The 17,820-nt window shown below is 42.9% G+C and overlaps 1 protein-coding gene across 1 annotated transcript in view; it reads left to right on the top strand.

Moving 5' to 3' along the window:
• The window catches only part of NUP188 (nucleoporin 188), a 66,205-nt gene that overhangs the window by 25,768 nt on the left and 22,617 nt on the right, over positions 1–17,820 (top strand). Inside the window, exons 9-26 of the mRNA XM_088453443.1 lie at positions 2,962–3,173; positions 3,974–4,085; positions 4,167–4,367; positions 4,860–4,949; positions 5,436–5,501; positions 5,665–5,784; positions 5,878–6,004; positions 6,284–6,439; positions 6,539–6,665; positions 6,743–6,830; positions 6,926–6,996; positions 8,208–8,319; positions 8,412–8,532; positions 13,623–13,689; positions 14,077–14,202; positions 14,524–14,657; positions 14,749–14,855; positions 16,247–16,453. Coding sequence (XP_088309569.1) covers positions 2,962–3,173; positions 3,974–4,085; positions 4,167–4,367; positions 4,860–4,949; positions 5,436–5,501; positions 5,665–5,784; positions 5,878–6,004; positions 6,284–6,439; positions 6,539–6,665; positions 6,743–6,830; positions 6,926–6,996; positions 8,208–8,319; positions 8,412–8,532; positions 13,623–13,689; positions 14,077–14,202; positions 14,524–14,657; positions 14,749–14,855; positions 16,247–16,453 — 2,244 coding nt within the window. The remainder of the gene's footprint in view (positions 1–2,961; positions 3,174–3,973; positions 4,086–4,166; positions 4,368–4,859; positions 4,950–5,435; positions 5,502–5,664; positions 5,785–5,877; positions 6,005–6,283; positions 6,440–6,538; positions 6,666–6,742; positions 6,831–6,925; positions 6,997–8,207; positions 8,320–8,411; positions 8,533–13,622; positions 13,690–14,076; positions 14,203–14,523; positions 14,658–14,748; positions 14,856–16,246; positions 16,454–17,820) is intronic.

The following is a 17,820-nucleotide window of genomic DNA, read 5'->3' on the forward strand; positions in this document are numbered from 1 at the left end:
CAAAGGCGATCACTTAAGAAGTAAGCCGCACATAGCCGTTTTCACTCATTTTTTTATATTATTTATCTTAAATATACTAAACACAAACTACACATATTTGCAAAACATTCATAGTTCATATCACAGTGCATGGATCCAAAAACAGTAAAAGAGAAACAAAATAAAGGTCTAAACAAGGCAAATGGTATTCAACATGTGACCCTCCAGCTGTTGCGAACTACTTCTTCCAGCATACCCTGCCACAATTTTAGCATGTCCTAATAGCAAACCTGTGGCAGCATAGGCAAACGCAGGGGGGGTTTCCATCTGCCTGGAAACCCCCCTCCCCAGCCCACACCATGACCACAGTAGAAATAGTAATGTAATAGAATTTTGCTAGTGCTACATGTTCTTTTCAGTATCACAAATGAAATAATTAGCACCACCTGTGGATCTTTTAACATGTATCAGACAGTAATAAATAACCTGTGCACAAACTAGGAGATCTGGAAAACATGCACTATTAGGGATGCACTGCTATAGAGCCCAATATGTACATATATGTCCAGGGCAGTGCTAGGTTCTTCTGCTGCTCCTCCAGGCTCCTGAACTTGCTCCAATAGTCTGCAATGGTGCCCACATCTAAAATAAAAACATCCAGCTCAAGCAGAATGGCCCTACTGCCGCACCTAATGGCTTACTGTGATCACTGGTCCTGTATATGCTGGAATTATGATACACAATACACGTTATATGACTCATAATAAAATTGGTTGAGTACTAATTATGCCCTCTTCATGGACTGGCCACACTCGCTCTAAAATCAAGCATTTGGAAACCCCCCTCTAGAAATCCTGTGTTTGCCACTGGGCAGGACATGCTGGGATGGGCACAGCAGCTGGAGGGCCGCATGTTAAATACCCCTGTCCTTGTACTATAGCTTTATCAAGTCGGCTAAAGGGAAAATAAAATAAACAAAACAATATATACAATAAAGTAAAATAAGCGTATTAGCGCATTTACTTTTACTTTACCATTCCCTATTTACCTCTTTATGTATCTTAGTTCATTGTATTATTGTACATCCTTGTACTCAATTTTCTGCCTTTTTATTTCAATTTAACAATTTTTTTTTTCTTTATCATTATTTTTCTTTATTTTCAATTTATTTTAATATCTGCCTTTTAGTTGTTTGTGGCTCTAAAGTAGTTTGATGATCATCCATACGTGCTGCATATATCTTCAGCAATGTTTGGAGCAATTCCATATCCTATATACTGTATTTTCACTTAATACATTGTAGAGTATTTCTGCTGATGTTTAATGCTCTAGGTTTCGTCCAACTGCATGCTCAACTATATTTTACATTACTCCTGTTATCCTTTATTTATTAACCATTGTTTATTTCTGTTTTTCTCGGATCATTCCTATGATAAGAGTTAATCCATTCTTGTACTTTTTTTGTGCTAATCCTATAGTTATCAGTGAGGAAGGCATAAATAACTATTTAGAGACGTGCTTGTTTACTGCTGTGTGTTCTGCTAGAGAGAGTAAAATGTCTTCGTCATCCACGAATTTTAGGGGTCAATTCAATTAGATGAAACTCCTATACATCGCGACAATCACAAAATGTGGGATTCAGTTAGAAATGCTGATTGACGTGACTTGCTGCAAGGATGTGCAACTGGTCTACAAAATGCAACCTGGCAGGAGGGCTTAAAGTGGGGATTTCATCCTGGAACCCAAAAAAGTGGCAATTGAGATAGTGGGACCATATAGAGGGCTGCTAGTGGCCATAAGGAAAGTACTGGAGGCTCTTCCAAGGTGTCAAATGGCTGTTTATTTGCATTTTTTATTAATGGCGGAAAAATTATGGCAAGAAAGTGTTTTTATTATCAAATGAAAGTCTTTCCAGTCTTATGGGGTACACAAAAAGGTCTGTAAAGTGATTTTCCAGAGTTTTAAAAAGTTGGGAACAAAACACTTCTAGCTCCCATCTGCAGGTTCTAAATCCCCTTTATATACCTGTCCCCACATAATTTACACCTCCACACACCTGTCCCCACATAATTTACACCACACACCTGTCCCCACATAATTTACACCTCCACACACCTGTCCCCACATAATTTACACCTCCACACACCTGTCCCCACCTCCACACACCTGTCCCCACATAATTGACACCTCCACACACCTGTCCCCACATAATTTACACCTCCACACACCTGTCCCCACATAATTTACACCTTCACACACCTGTCCCCACATCATTTACACCTCCACATACCTGTCCCCACATCATTTACACCTCCACATACCTGTCCCAACATCATTTACATCTCCACATATCTGTCCCCACATCATTTACACCTCCACATACCTGTCCCAACATCATTTACATCTCCACATATCTGTCCCACGTCATTTAACTCATCATTGAGCTTTTTTTTTTTTTTAGAGAAATTCACCTGAAAACTGACGTTTTTATTGGCCTAATGACACAAGTGCATGATTATACATTGGGAAGGGTGTATTAACGAAAACTAGGGTGCAACAGAGGTTCTGCGCTGTGTCCCAACATTTTTAAATGAAATAAAGATTTTCCCTACCTTTTCATCTGCTCAATGGGGTATGCTCAAAAGCACTTGAATTGTCTAGATAAATGCAATGTGAGTTTGGAACTGAATTGCAGATGATATTCGCTGTGAAAGTGCTCTGCTAATTGAATTGACCCCTTAGATAGAGCCGCCATCTTGGTTTCTGTTCAGTGGTAAGTTTTAATTTAGCAACATGATTAGAAAAAGGAAAGCTGACGTTCCAATTCTAGTAACATTTCATGCTATATTTTAGACTTTTTTACCTTGGTGATCACTTAACATTTTTTGTAGTCATAGAGATTTGGAAGATAGCAAAACCGTGCTATGGCATAAGCAGTTTTGTGCCGGCTGTAATTCTGCGTGTGTTTCTTCGTGCGTATAGACTGAGCGCCAAGTGTCGCGATGGTTCACGCAGTGTCTCCGGGAGCAGGCCATGCTGCTGGAGATCATCTTCCTGTACTACGCCTACTTCACCATATCCCCCGCCAAGCTCTTGGCACTCACTAGGCTGTTCAAGGAGCAAGGCTTTGGGCGCAGACAGCAGAATCGTCACTTGGTGGAGCCAAGCATGGACCCTTTAATAGACCGAATCGGGTGAGCATTCGTGAAGCTCTCAAGTCTACACTTTGTTACAAAGACTTTAGAATTATGTTCCAATAAGGTCTAGTTTTCGTGATTGCCGTCATAATTGAAGTATTAACAAACTATGTATGTAAGGTTTTGTGTATATTTTCTTACAATAGTGGTGTTTTTTCGCCCAAAATGCGTCTTAGTCGCAAACGTATCCGACAAACCACTTCTTGAGACTGCACTGATTAATTTGATATGCGACACTTGTATATCTGTGCGCGATCGATTCTGTAGCCCAGGGGCGGAGAACCTTTTTTCTGCCGAGGGCCATTTTGATATATATAATATTTGCGGGCCTGGTTTAGGCCATGCCCCCTCCGCGTGATGTCACATGGGGGCGGGGCCACAATCGCCGGTGGTTACAGCAATGCCTGGAGCATTCTGAGGATGCTTCGGGGAGCTGTAAGGGCAGCGGTATGACCGTCTTAAGCGTCCTAAGGACGCTCCAGGCGGCCCTGCTGCATAGATTCTAGCTGCAGGGTGCCATTCTAGGCACCCTACTAACCAAATGAGGCTAGCAGAAAAAAGCTCAGAGGGCCAGACCAAATGATTCCGTGGGCCTTATAAGGCCCCCGGGCAGGAGGTTCCCCATCCCTGCTGTAGCCGAAGCTCAACGGACCTCGATGTGGATGCCGCGGCCAATTCGTATACAGATTCCGACTGTTATTTGCATGTATTATGTTTAATTTAAATGCAAATGTAACGGGTAAGGTTAGTCCACGTTTCAGCCCAGTCAATATGTTTTCCTAATTCTTGTATTGCAGGTACTTTGAAGTTCTCATCCTATTAGAATCTATCGACATGGATTCTCTGCAGGACTGTGCTTTCAAGGATGAAATCGAGCACCCATTTACCAAAGAACTACAGTTCTGCAAGGTGAAGATCTCCCCTAGTGTAAGGTAAATATGGCACTGCTGCCCAATGTCTGACTGCATTCCACTCATCTCTCCTCAATAGGACATGGACAACATCCTGCTGACCTTTGGCGATATCCCTCACCATGCGCCAGTCCTCCTGGCCTGGGCTCTGCTAAGGCACACACTGAACCCAGATGAATCGGCCACAACCATCCGGAAAATGGGCAGTGCCGCTATTCAGCTTCATGTCTTCCAGTATTTGACACGTATGCTTCAAGCCCTTGGTAGTGGTGAGAATAATGTAAGTGTCCGACCACTTATCCCTACCATTTATCCCGTCCTTCCAAAACACATCCTGACACCAGTTTATGTATATTATTGCTGTATGTCATAACATTTATATATACCTCCAGCCGGGATGTAGTTATTGTCCCGGCTGTAGGGGGCCCAGAATGCCGACACCAGTCAGAATCCTAGCGCCGGCATCCCGACAGTAAGTATTGGGTTTAGGGGGAGGGTTAGGCACTTGGGGGGGGGGGGGGGGGGGTTAGGTTTAGGCTGCGGGGAGGGGAAGGGGAAGGAGTGTGTATACTTGCCTCCTTCTGTCGGGATTGTGACCCTGCCGGGATGCCAGTGTTGGGATTCTGACCGCCGTTGTTATTGTTTTGTATTATAAAAGTGTTTTTGCTTTTTTACCTTTTAGAAAATGTCCCATGCTTAGTGACCCTGTAGTAGAGCGGTACTGTCCCTGTGGATTTTATGTTGTGTCTTATGCTGTTTGTGTGTTTTGCAGTGTACGACCAGCACAGCCTGTGTATGTGTCTACAGCCTGCTGTGTTTTGTCCTGACGTCCCTGGAGGAACATACGCTGGGGAAACAGCAGGTAAGCAGAACATTGCCTATAGTCACCATCTTTATACATTCTATATTTAGACCATTTAAAAAAAAAAAAAAAAAAAAATTAATCTCAAAGGTGATTTCCTCTTTATATCCATTAATTGATTGAATTAACAACAATAATCGTTATATATTTTCTTTTACCTTATTGGTGAGATGTACCTCATAGGCTGTTTAAACATAATTGCTTCATGGTTACCTTTTTTGTTTTTTTGCATGAAGCTGGATTGCTTGAACCGCACTTGTAAATACTCGTATTTCATCCATAAGGCGGCTTAAAAAAAATATTAATAATTATCAAATTAATATGAATAAAAAAATGCTGGGCATATACTTTTAAGATTTTTGTTTATTTTTGCCATAAATGAAGCAAAAAGTCACTTTATCGCCATTACTGTCAAGACACTGATTATACATAATTTCTTGTATACAGATTCTGTTCAGTTAAAGTGTTTTGTCATCGTTCCCCCAGGATATTATCGATACCGCTTGTCAGGTGCTGACCGCTCCAAACCTGTCTGACCTCTTTTGGAACACGGTAAGTCTGGGTAACGTATGGAAATGCCGTCCAATACTCAACTAAATTATTAGCCAAAAGTCCACTGTTCCACTACCTATGAACGGAGTGTTGCGGCAGCAGGATTTATGTGGATAGTAAAAAAAAAAAGGGATCTATCTTAATGGTCCTTTCTGCCCCCCAGGAGCCAACCACCGGATTGGGAATCTTGCTGGATAGTGTGTGCGGCATGTTTCCCTACCACCTGGCCCCTCTCCTCCAGCTTTTCACTGCTCTGGTCTCCAACAAGGCTTCCGCTAAGAAGGTAAAGGAGCAGTAAATCCTTGCATTTGGCCCTGCAGATTGCTCAAGTCGTTCCGTATGGTTCATATCGTGCGCTGTGATTTCTCCCTTGCAGGCGTACTCCTTCCTGGATAAGATGTCGTTTTACACAGAGCATTACAAGCACAAGCCCCATGATGTCATGTCACACGATGACGAAACGCTTTGGAGGAGGCAGACTCCTAAGTTACTCTACGCATTAGGTAACCACCGGTTCAATAAGAACCAGGTTAAAACCCATGTTCTTTGCTGTTTACAGGAAACAAAGTGACTTGCTAATAACAGTAGTTGTTAATGCGGGGCCCATTCTGATCATGCTCTGCCAGGATTTGCTCATTGATTGCTTTCTTAACTGTATAATGCTGGAACATCCTGGAAGTTGTAGTTCTACATTGGCTTAAGAACCTCATATTCAGTGTGTGAAAAGTTCCCTTTCATGTTCTAGCAAACTGAGAGACCTATTAATGTTGTTTCTGCTTCAGGACTGGGCCAGACCAACCTGCGCATTCCTCAGGGGACCATCGGTCAGGTCATCTCCGATGAGCGCGGTTTCTTTGTCCGCTGGGAGTACTCGTACAGTAGCTGGACCCTCTTCACTTGTGAGGTTGAGATGCTCCTTCACGTTGTGTCCACAGCAGGTGAGATACGAGTATGTTCTCCTTGCCTTGTGCCCCTGTAACGCACTGACGTGTGTATCTGTTGCCTGTTACATTCTGCAACTCTTCCGCCTCTCCTAGATGTGATACAGCATTGTCAAAGAGTGAAGCCAATAATTGACCTTGTGCACAAAGTCATCAACACCGACCTGTCCATAGCAGATTACCTCCTGCCCATCACGTCCCGCATTTACTTGCTCTTACAGAGGTAGGTGAGCGGGCGGGGCTGTAACGCACTATGATGATAGAACAGGATCTGGACACTCATGTTGTTTTTCTTTCCAGGTTAACAACCGTAATGAGCCCTCCTATGGACTTCATTGCTTCCTGTGTTAACTGTCTGACTGTGTTAGCAGCACGAATGCCGGCTAAGGTGGGTAAAGATGTGGAAGCAGGTCCTGATCTGGTGATCAGTCTACAGGAGTACTGTTCTGTAAATGGCTTCTTTTCTTCTCCTTCCCATTCCAGGTTTGGACAGACTTGAATCACACAGGATTCCTGCCGTTTGCGGCTAATCCCATTTCGAGTCACATTATCAGGTACTGAGTTCTCTGGCGTCTCTAAGAAATGGTGTCCCTGAGTTTACTTGGAACCAGTGCATTCATTTGTGCCTCTTAGCTCAGTTATAGCACCAGCTCCTATAGGACTGACAGGCTGTGTTCTCATGACTTGGCTTTATCTGTTAGCCCCTGTTCATCTCTACTTACAAGAATTACTGCATTTAAAATGGGTATTCAGCCAGGATGCCGACGGTCGAAATGCCGACCGCCAGCTTCCCGATTGTCAAATCCCGGCAGGGTACTTGTGACAGGCATCCCTGTCATTAGACCTACATCGGGAGCCCAGCATACCGAATGAAGGTAAGCCGGGCGCGGGGGGGGGGGGGGGGGAGGGTTAGGTTTCATGTTCCCGGGGGGACTTAGGGCTAGGCACCCCCTCGGGAGGGTTAGGGTAGGGGAATGAGGGGGTTAGCGTTTGGCACCCCTGGGGGGAGGTTAGGGTTAAGCACCCCCCTGGGAGTCTTAGGTTTAGGGTGCGGGGAAGGGGTGTTAGGTTTAAGCACTTACAGGGGGGGTTAGGCACTAGCGGGGGAGGTTAGGGACCCCTAACGGAGGGTTATCGTTAGGGGGGGGGAGAGGGTTAGCAATAGTTAAAATACGTACCTTCAGGATTTTAAGGCTGCCGGTCCTACACTGTCGGGATTTGAACCATCTGACATACTGTAGGTCCGGAGGTCTTTCATCCCTTTAAAAGGGTGTGGTATGTTATGTCAGTAGTCAGAATGTTGACATGGATGTAAGGTCGACATACACACGTTCATTATGTCGTCATTGTGCCTGTCGGCATAACCTTTTTTCTCTATTTAAAGCAAACCTAGACCTAAACCTAACAATAAGTCTAAAATGGATTGTTGACATGTGCAATGTCAACATGTAACATGTCAGCTTTCAAAACATGTCGACATTCTGTCTGAATACCATTTAAAGCACTAGATGGACTTCATTGTCCCACATTTACAATCCGTGCCATGGAAGCTATGCCTTCTCCCTTGCCATACTTTGTGATCTCGTATTCCCTTACTGATCAGAATCATTCTCAGCCCGCCCGTCTCCCATGTCGCAGTGAGCGCGGTCACATGTTGGGATCGATTGCTTAAAATCAAAGAGACTCAAGGTTTTGTTTTTTTTTTAAAACAAATTTCATTTTTTTTTTCCCTTTTTGTTTCCGGTGATTGTTTTTCCGGCCGCAGCATCGAGGGGATGAGCGCTGGAGGATATGGGACACTTCTGGGGATTGAGCAGTCTCAGGGCGAATATAGCGTCACCATCTCGTTCCTCCGCCTGCTTACCACGCTAGTAAAGGTATGATGCTCTAGGAGCCAGGGGAGAAGGCTGCGTCTTCATGTCAGATCACCAAGGCTGTGTCTTATGACCGTATGTTTGTGTGCTTCCAGGGTCAGCTGGGCAGTACTCAGAGCCAAGGCCTTGTTCCTTGCATCCTGTTCGTGCTACGGGAAATGCTTCCTAATTACCACAGGTGGCGCTATAACTCTAATGGTGTGAGAGAAAACCTTGGTATGTGGCTCTTCATATTCCACAATACCCTTACTATTGCTATTACTACTTCAAGTGCCACTTTGAAAGGGAAAAGCTTTATTCGTCCTTCTGTCAGCTACAGTATGCTTGTGTGTGCGCTTTCTATTTGTTGCTCCATAAGCTGTTAGAACTTTGTTTTCCCTTCAGGCCTCTGAGTTGGATTGCAGACACTTATGAATTTCCCCAGCTATCTGTGCCTGGAGAATTTATAAGCTCAAGGAGTTGCAGCCCCTAAAGCAGGGATGGGGAACCTCCTGCCCTGGGGCCGTATAAGGCCCCCGGAATCATTTGGTCTGGCCCTCAGAGCTTTTTTCTGCTAGCCTCATCTGGCCAGCAGGGTGCCTAGAATAGCACCCTGCAGCCAGAATCTATGCAGCAGTGCCGCCTGGAGTTTCCTTAGGATGCTTCAGACAGTCACACAGCTGCCCTTACAGCTCCCCGGAGCATCCTGAGGATGCTCTGGGTATTGCTGTAATAACCGGTGATTGTGGCCCCACCCCTGTGTGATGTCACACGGAGGGGGCATGACCTGCACCAGGCCCGCGAATAATGTTCTATATATCAAAATGGCCCTTGGCAGAAAAAAAGGTTCCCCACCCCTGCCCTAAAGCGTTAAAACTGTGCTTGTACTTGACCCTGTCATGAGCCCCTGTATAGTAACCAAGTGCTTTCTCCTGTAGTCACTGAGCGGAGTGCAGCTAAACCGTGTAATCAGGAGGGGTGAGGCCACGAGAGTGCAGGGAACGACCTGCTGTTTAGTATACTTTAGGCATGGTGCTCCAAATAATGGAGAAAACTAGATGTCCTACCTTTTTATATAAAAAAATTCTATTTTAAGAGACACTGTTCAGGCAATAGATGACCTTTGTGATCACTAGGCTATTTTTTGGGGCAGGGTGCTGATCACTGGGGAGGGCACATTTTCATTTTGAAAAGCAAAATGTTGGTTATGACGCGTCACCGCAGCGGTTGTAGCATGTTGTGCAATGTTGGGTGCTGATATGTGGAACAGTATTAAATGGAAAAGATTTAAATATTAAATCTAACACCCCAAATGCCCCTCTTAGATCTCCCAACATGCCATCAGACCACAACTCATGCTCCTGCAATGTCCATCAGACACTTGCCCCTTTAGTGCAGGCTGCAGGGGCAGTGAAGCGGGTATGGTATCAGCAGGGTTATGCAGAGGCTCCAGGGTCCCTGCTGCAATCAGATGTTTGCGGAGTCACCTGCTCACAGCAGATTCAGGGTTCTCTGCCAAGTCCCCCATGCAGTGCATTGTTTAGGGTCCGGGAATGCTTGGAGGAAGTGAATGATAGTTGACTCTTAGCAACAGGGGAGTGTCCGCATCAGCACTAATTATCCAATAAGTGTAGCTCCCCATAAAAGTGCAGTGTGCATTTTTCTATGTACTAAACAGGCAGGGCGCAGCACACTACTAAAACACCCTAGAGAGAACACTAGTCATCGGACAGCGTTATTACATGTCTGAGGTACCTTTTGTAGTGTCTGAGGTAAGACTAGCTTAGTCAAGTTTCAAAGGGGAGAATCCATTCTAAGCAATGGGTGTGTTGTGCGCGCCGGAACAAGCGGGTACAGGCACTTCTTGGCCATCTACGTTCCTGGAAAAATTGACGATGTTGGCCTACCATGTTTGATAGTGATGTGCGCAGCTGATCATTGTGGCGGCACATTGTGTAGAATTTATTCTTCCCCAATGAGCATTTATTTGATCTCCCCATTTATGCCTATATATATACTATAGGTACCCGTGCATGGAGTGTTTCATTTGGATGTTAGACTAAAATGGTCCGAACTCTGTGTCCAGCACCACTAACACCGATGTCTGTCAGGATTGGCTGAAAATCCAGTCAACCGATTACTGTTCTCTACGAGTGTGTATTAATCGGCAATCTCAATAGGCCATTGCCATCCTGACACGCATCCTGAGCGCCAAGCTAGATAAATCAGGTGTGTGGGCAGACTGGACACCAATTAGCTAGATACATCAGGTGTGTGGGCAGACTGGACACCAATTAGCTAGATACATCAGGTGTGTGGGCAGACTGGACACCAATTAGCTAGATACATCAGGTGTGTGGGCAGACTGGACACCAATCGGCTAGATACATCAGGTGTGTGGGTAGACTGGACACCAATCGGCTAGATACATCAGATGTGTGGGTAGACTGGACACCAATCGGCTAGATACATCAGATGTGTGGGTAGACTGGACACCAATCGGCTAGATACATCAGATGTGTGGGTAGACTTGACACCAATTAGCTAGATACATCAGGTGTGTGGGCAGACTGGACACCAATCGGCTAGATACATCAGGTGTGTGGGTAGACTGGACACCAATGGGCTAGATACATCAGATGTGTGGGTAGACTGGACACCAATCGGCTAGATACATCAGATGTGTGGGTAGACTGGACCCCAATCGGCTAGATACATCAGATGTGTGGGTAGACTGGACACCAATCGGCTAGATACATCAGGTGTGTGGGCAGACTTGACACCAATCGGCTAGATACATCAGGTGTGTGGGTAGACTGGACACCAGTGTAGCCTCCAAGCCCAGTGACTGGATCTTTCTGTATATGAGTAGCTGGTTTCTCTGTATCTATTGTTCTGTAGTCAGACATTAGCAAAGGAACATAAGATCTGAAAATTGTATATTCAAGTCAGTGAGGCAACAGATGGATGATAAGCTGCTATACCTACATAAATGGATTGCAGACCCCTAATGTGTAACAGTTAGTACATAAATGATTTGCAGACCCCCTAATGTGGAACAGTTAGTACATAAATGGATTGCAGACCCCTAATGTGTAACAGTTAGTACATAAATGGATTGCAGACCACTAATGTGTAACAGTTAGTACATAAATGGATTGCAGACCACTAATGTGTAACAGTTAGTATATAAATGGATTGCAGGCCACTAATATGGAACAGTTAGTACATAAATGGATTGCAGACTCCTAATGTGGAACAGTTAGTACATAAATGTATTGGAGACCACTAATGTGGAACAGTTATGGTGCCTACACACTTGTCGATGTGCTCACGATGTACAATTTCCCTTGAACTCTCCCCAGGCAGCTCCCCGGAAGTCCTACACATGATTTGGAGTAAAAAATGTCCAATCTGACTTAAAATATATCGTGCATCCAGTGCATTGTGTCCCAGATTGGCAAATCTGCCCTACAGCACGGCAGATCTGAAGATGCGATGTGCGACCAGCGGGGACGCGCATCGTGATCGTGAGCGGGGACTCACGATTTGGGCATTTTTTACACGATCTGTCATTCCAATGTCATAATCGTCCAGATCTTGTAAAAACTCGCCAAGTGTGTAGGCACCTTAAGTACATAAATGGATTGCAGGCCACTAATGTGTAACGGTTAGTACATAAATGGATTGCAGGCCACTAATGTGTAACGGTTAGTACATAAATGGATTGCAGACCACTAATGTGTAACGGTTAGTACATAAATGGATTGCAGACCACTAATGTGTAACGGTTAGTACATAAATGGATTGCAGACCACTAATGTGCCCATCCACTAGGCGATGTGGGGGGACGACGGCACAATTACAACGCCGTCATCTCCCACGGGGTGAACTGCATGCACTGAACGTTCAGACATTCAGTGTATGTAGATCAATCATCCCCTGAACATAGCAACCTGACGGCGGTCAATAGGTTGACCGTCATGTTCGGGCGATGATCGATGTTAAAAACGACCAGCGGGTGCACGCATCGCTGGTCGTTTTTAACCTTTTACTGCCCGATTTGCGGGTGATTACCGGTAACGACCGTCGTTATCGCTCCATCGCTAGGTTTAATCGCCTAGTGGATGGGCAGCATTAGTATATAAATGGATTGCAGACCACTAATGTGGAACAGTTAGTACATAAATGGATTGCAGATCACTTATGTGTAACAGCTTAGTACATAAATGGATTGCAGATCACTTATGTGGAACAGCTTAGTACATAAATGGATTGCAGATCACTTATGTGGAACAGCTTAGTACATAAATGGATTGCAGACTACTAATGTGGAACAGCTTAGTATATAAATGGATTGCAGACCACTAATGTGGAACAGCTTAGTACATAAATGGATTGCAGACCCCTAATGTGTAACAGCTTAGTATATAAATGGATTGCAGACCACTAATGTGGAACAGCTTAGTACATAAATGGATTGCAGACCACTAATGTGGAATAGTTAGAAGTTTGAAAACCTCTTCAGAACTAATTTGCAGCCCAGTAATAGACAGTCACTGACAAGTTCCTGATTGACAATTAGTTTCCAGACTCCCTGGAATACATGTGAACTGCAAAGTTGATACATTATCCACATGAGGATTCTATCAGTGGATACAATATATAACATGTTGCAATCTGGCTGACTGAACGATGATATAATAGAATTTCTGTGTTACTCCCTGAAAAATATGAAATTGGGAAATTAATAATGTATGTGTAAAACCATAGAAGAACCGATCGAGACATACAAATAAAACACAGAATAAATGAAAATGCTGATCTGAAATTGTGAGCGTGTAAACAGAATTTATTAACTCAATACACAGGGACACATAATAAAGTGAGGAAGAGATATAGATCTACATATTCAAATATCAAATAGGTGGACCTGTATGGCATGGATTTATAGTTTTTAAACACTATTCAGAACTTTATTCACATTTTCTATGCTTTTAATATTAGACTGACTGTTTTTATTATTTTAATGGAAATACTAAAAGTTATATTTTATAATTGTGCATCAACAAAAGACAACTATTTTCCCTAGTTCTTTTCTTGTGCTAAATGTTGCAATTGTCTGTGATAGCACCCCCTGCTGTTTAATAAAATAAATATATATGAAAGAAACATTAGGGGTTTTCAATTGATACAATAATTGTTTTACAAAGATCAATATTAGACTTGTGCGGATTAATGTGTCCTTCTTTTTTTTCGTAATCTCTAATGAAATGCAATTTCCTTCCTTGTGGAGAATCTCTCTCTGAGTGTTGCCTTTGTTGCAGGTTACCTGATCCTGAATCTAATTCATGCCATCCTCAACCTCTGCCCAGACATCGATCCACACAGCAGGTGATAGCTCTGTCCTGTCAGTTTCTCCACCCTTTGGGGGGGTAATCAATTAGTCGCAGGGTGAACCCCACAGCTTGATGCTGCGCGGAGCTATTGAAATAGCATGGATTACCCCGCTCAGGAGTCCCCGTAGTCGGACCGAAAAGTCAGTGGAGAAAAAACAAAAAATCGGGTTGATACGTGGGGAAGAACCCCATTGATTCTGCAGTTTACTCGGAATCAGTGGGTTTAAGCGCCTGAATTCCGATTTCTCTTCACGGGAAAAAGCCTATTTAATTGAATAACATACTCCGCAGCTAATTGAATTCCCCCTTTTTGTGTTTTGTGCCCTGAAAGAAGATATCCATTTATAAAATGTATTGATTAACTCGAAATAACCTCCCGCAGCACCCCAAACCTGCAGACCCTGTGCATCTACAGTCTGACGAATACTGAGGCAGGACAAGCGGTCATTAACATCATGGGGATTGGAGTTGATAGAATCAACCTGGTTATGGCTACGCAGGCAGGGAGGTAAGCGAGCTTCTCACTGGTACCCGTATTATATCGCTTTAAGCTATTTTGAGTCTATATCTGCGTTCTCGATCTGTGAATACAGGGGCAAGAACGTCTGTGGCAACAAAAAAAAAAAAGACAAAATTCTGATATTCTGAGTTAATTAAAATATTTTTCAGGATGCAGAATAAAGATGCTCATTGGTTTATCTTTTTTTTTTCTTCCCCCAAGAGTCTTTACTGTGCTAGTCTGCTCCATAATAGTTATGAAGTTTGCCATACTCGCCAAGGAAGTCGCCTGCATCGTAATATTATTTACTCCTTTTTATTTAAACCCCAGCAGTGGAACGGAAGGACAAGGCCAGATGTTAATCCAGACGGTAAAACTGGCGTTTTCCATCACCAATAATGTCATCCGGCTAAAGCCGCCATCTAGTGGGGTATCCCCCTTGGAGCAGTCACTCACGCAGCATGGTATGTGAGATTGAGATCAGCAGTATGTTATAATAGCAGGTACAATTGCTATCTGTCCGATTCACTAAACTGGTTTTATTTGTGTCACCAGGGCCACACGGGAACAATCTAATTGCTGTCCTGGCAAAATATATTTATCATAAATGTGATCCTTCGTTGCCAAGGCTGGCTATCCAGCTGCTGAAACGTCTGGCTACGGTAAGAGGATGTTCTTGCTTTAATCAGGATGTTCGCCCACAGTAGTCTAGCACTGTGCAGTTAGTGTCTAATTTTGATAAAAGTTTCTTTTTGAAAGTATGCTGTTTGGGGGTTTATAAAGTCATGTTTTCCGTATGAGTCCTCCAATCTGTCCACCCCAGCTGACATGATTTGTGAGGCATACAAAAGCCATCAAGCCCATATAGTAATTACATTTATTAAATGCTGACCCACTGTAAGGGACATTTATGAAAACGATGCATTAGTCTGCTTTTTTTTTAATATATAGTCTTTTATTTAAAGACTTGCATATCAAAAACAGTCACAAATATGTAAAATATCTTCTCTTCTGTCTTCTTAATAAATCCCTGCAGCGGCGTAGGTTATATGAAACTAAGTGTATGATGTGATATGTATAATGTAATAAATTGCACATTTCGGATTTCATGTTTTGGTATATTACATTGATATTTCTATGTAGTATATGTAGTCCTTGCTATTTCAACATGTTAGTATGCTCTCCGGTACTCATTTTTGTGTATTCTGTAATATTTTCAATTTATATCTGTCTTTGTAAAAATTGAAAAACTAGAAACAGTAACTCTGTATTTTGTTTACTTCAAGAAACGGAGCAGTTTCATATTCAAATGTGTTATTATATTCAATTCTTGAATTGTACAATGTATATATTTTTGCTGTTCAATAAAGAGATAAAAAAATAATAATAATAAAAATAAAATAAAAATATATATATATATATATATATATATATATATACACATACACACTGTGTGTATCTATGTATGTATATATATATATTATACAATAAGCATTTGACAAAAAAATTAATTTATAAATCTAGTTTTTCAAAATAATATAAACCAATCAATACAAAATACACAACAAAATTACAACAAAAAGAGAAGAAAAGGAGAGGGAAAAATATAAAAGGAAATAGAAGGGGAAGAAGGAGGAAAGGAGGGGTGGAGGGTTCCTAGGTCTCCAACAGATATAACAATCCGTTAACGGAGAGACACACTTTAGAATCTAGATTAGACCATTAAGGCTTTAAATTTGGCTGAGTCTTTAAATTCTAGCCAATAAAACCATTTGGCTATAAAATTAGAAAGGCGATCTGTTGCAGACCGAGAAATCTCTTCCATAATCCTATACATATCTAATCGGATCAACCAATCTTTACTAGTCGAGGGAGACACTGACTTCCATTTGCATCAGTCTGCTTTTGTTTCTAATTCAGTTTGGAAATGATATAAAATGTATAGTTTGTTCATCTCATTAGTTCCTGGTTTCTTATTGACCAGTTTTCATAAACGTCCCCAAGGTGATTAATTGCAGTTATCAGATGTAATAGGACTGTTTGTTGCATGCAGGTGGCTCCCATGTCTGTGTATGCCTGCCTGGGAAGTGATGCAGCCGCTATTCGGGACGCTTTCCTCAACCGCCTGCAGTGCAGCTTAGAGGACATGCAGATCAAGGTCATGATTCTGGAGTTCCTCACGGTTGCTGTGGAGACCCAGCCAGGTCTCATCGAACTCTTTCTGAACTTAGAGGTCAAGGATACGAGTAATGGCAATAAGGTGAGGAGATCTCTGTGGTCTTTAGACCCTCATTGTATTGCTAAGCGTCTGACTGCTAAAGGCAGAATGTATATTTTAGGTTCAGATTGCTCTGTGTGTAATCACTAAGGACTACTAAACCTTTTATACTTTATAAGTAGGTTTATATATAAAAAAAAGCTGCTAGCAGCATGTATGTATGTGTTTCAGGAGCTCATCAGAGGTAAACATATTTAATATTAAAGTGTGATTGTGGGTGGACTTGCTGTAGACTTATTTTCGTCGGTTCTCTCTGTTTCCCAGCTGAATGGTGAACTTCTGATTAAACAGCTACTCCTATGTGGTCAATGCAGTTTACAGGTTCTTGGGTCTGCTAAAGCCTGTCTCCTGATACTCGAGCTTCCAGATTGCCTTCAGCCTGCTATAGCATAACTACCACTCATTTGCCAAGCCATCCATCAAGACAGCATTGTACCTGGCTGGCCGATGGATGGCAATCTCTCCCAGTACTGCACCTTCTCTGGAAAGTTCCTTTCTACTCTGCTCTCTAGCCAGCATTGTACATGACAATGAGGCTCTTACTTTAGAGAATCTTTATTTGATTCTGATTTTCCAATTCACTGAGGTCTGTGTCCAAGAAGAGCAACCCTTGGTGACTTGTTGCTCAGCATCTGGGTTATTTGATATCCTTTTATTAAAACTGTTTCTTTAATCTTGGGTTTCCAGAGAACTGGGGCTCAAAAGCACCAGCGATTCTGCGTCATTGAGTGATTACTCCGTACCTGAACGTTATCTTGATGAAAGCCCAATTCAGGAAACTGGCAGTTCAACATCTATAGTCTACTATCCAGCTTCTGCAGTCATACAGCTGAATCCACAAAATGCCAAAATTGTCACTGACCCCAGCCTCCATGGAAATTCTCAGCCTCCGTTTCAGCAGAGTCTTTCATAGAATTTTCCTTCCCAATAAACTTTGCTCTCATAAGGCGCTCCTACCCTTCCTTCTGAGAAGTCAGAGCTGCCAGCTGTCTCCTAAAGCCACGCTTGTGAGGAGTAAAGGCTCATACACACTTGACGATATGCTCCATGAGTGATATCGTTAAGTGTTTCCCCTGCACTGCCGGGCTCAAATGTCGTTAACGATATCGTTCAGTGACGGCACCCTCCCTCATCCCCCTACTTGCAGAACCTGACGATATCGTCAAGTTGCCCTGCAAGTACGGGCGATGAAAGACATTGATAACGATGCGCACTCCCGCGGATAGTTAACAATGTCTTGCATACACACTGGACGATATTGAACACGATAACGTTATCGTTCATATCGTTCAACTTATCGTATAGTGTGTATGCGGCATAAGGGCAGTAGCTGGGAGATTTTGTATTTC

Source organism: Taudactylus pleione, unplaced genomic scaffold, assembly GCF_031769625.1.
Source record: "Taudactylus pleione unplaced genomic scaffold, aTauple2 ptg000579l, whole genome shotgun sequence".
In the NCBI taxonomy this organism is placed as follows: domain Eukaryota; kingdom Metazoa; phylum Chordata; class Amphibia; order Anura; family Myobatrachidae; genus Taudactylus; species Taudactylus pleione.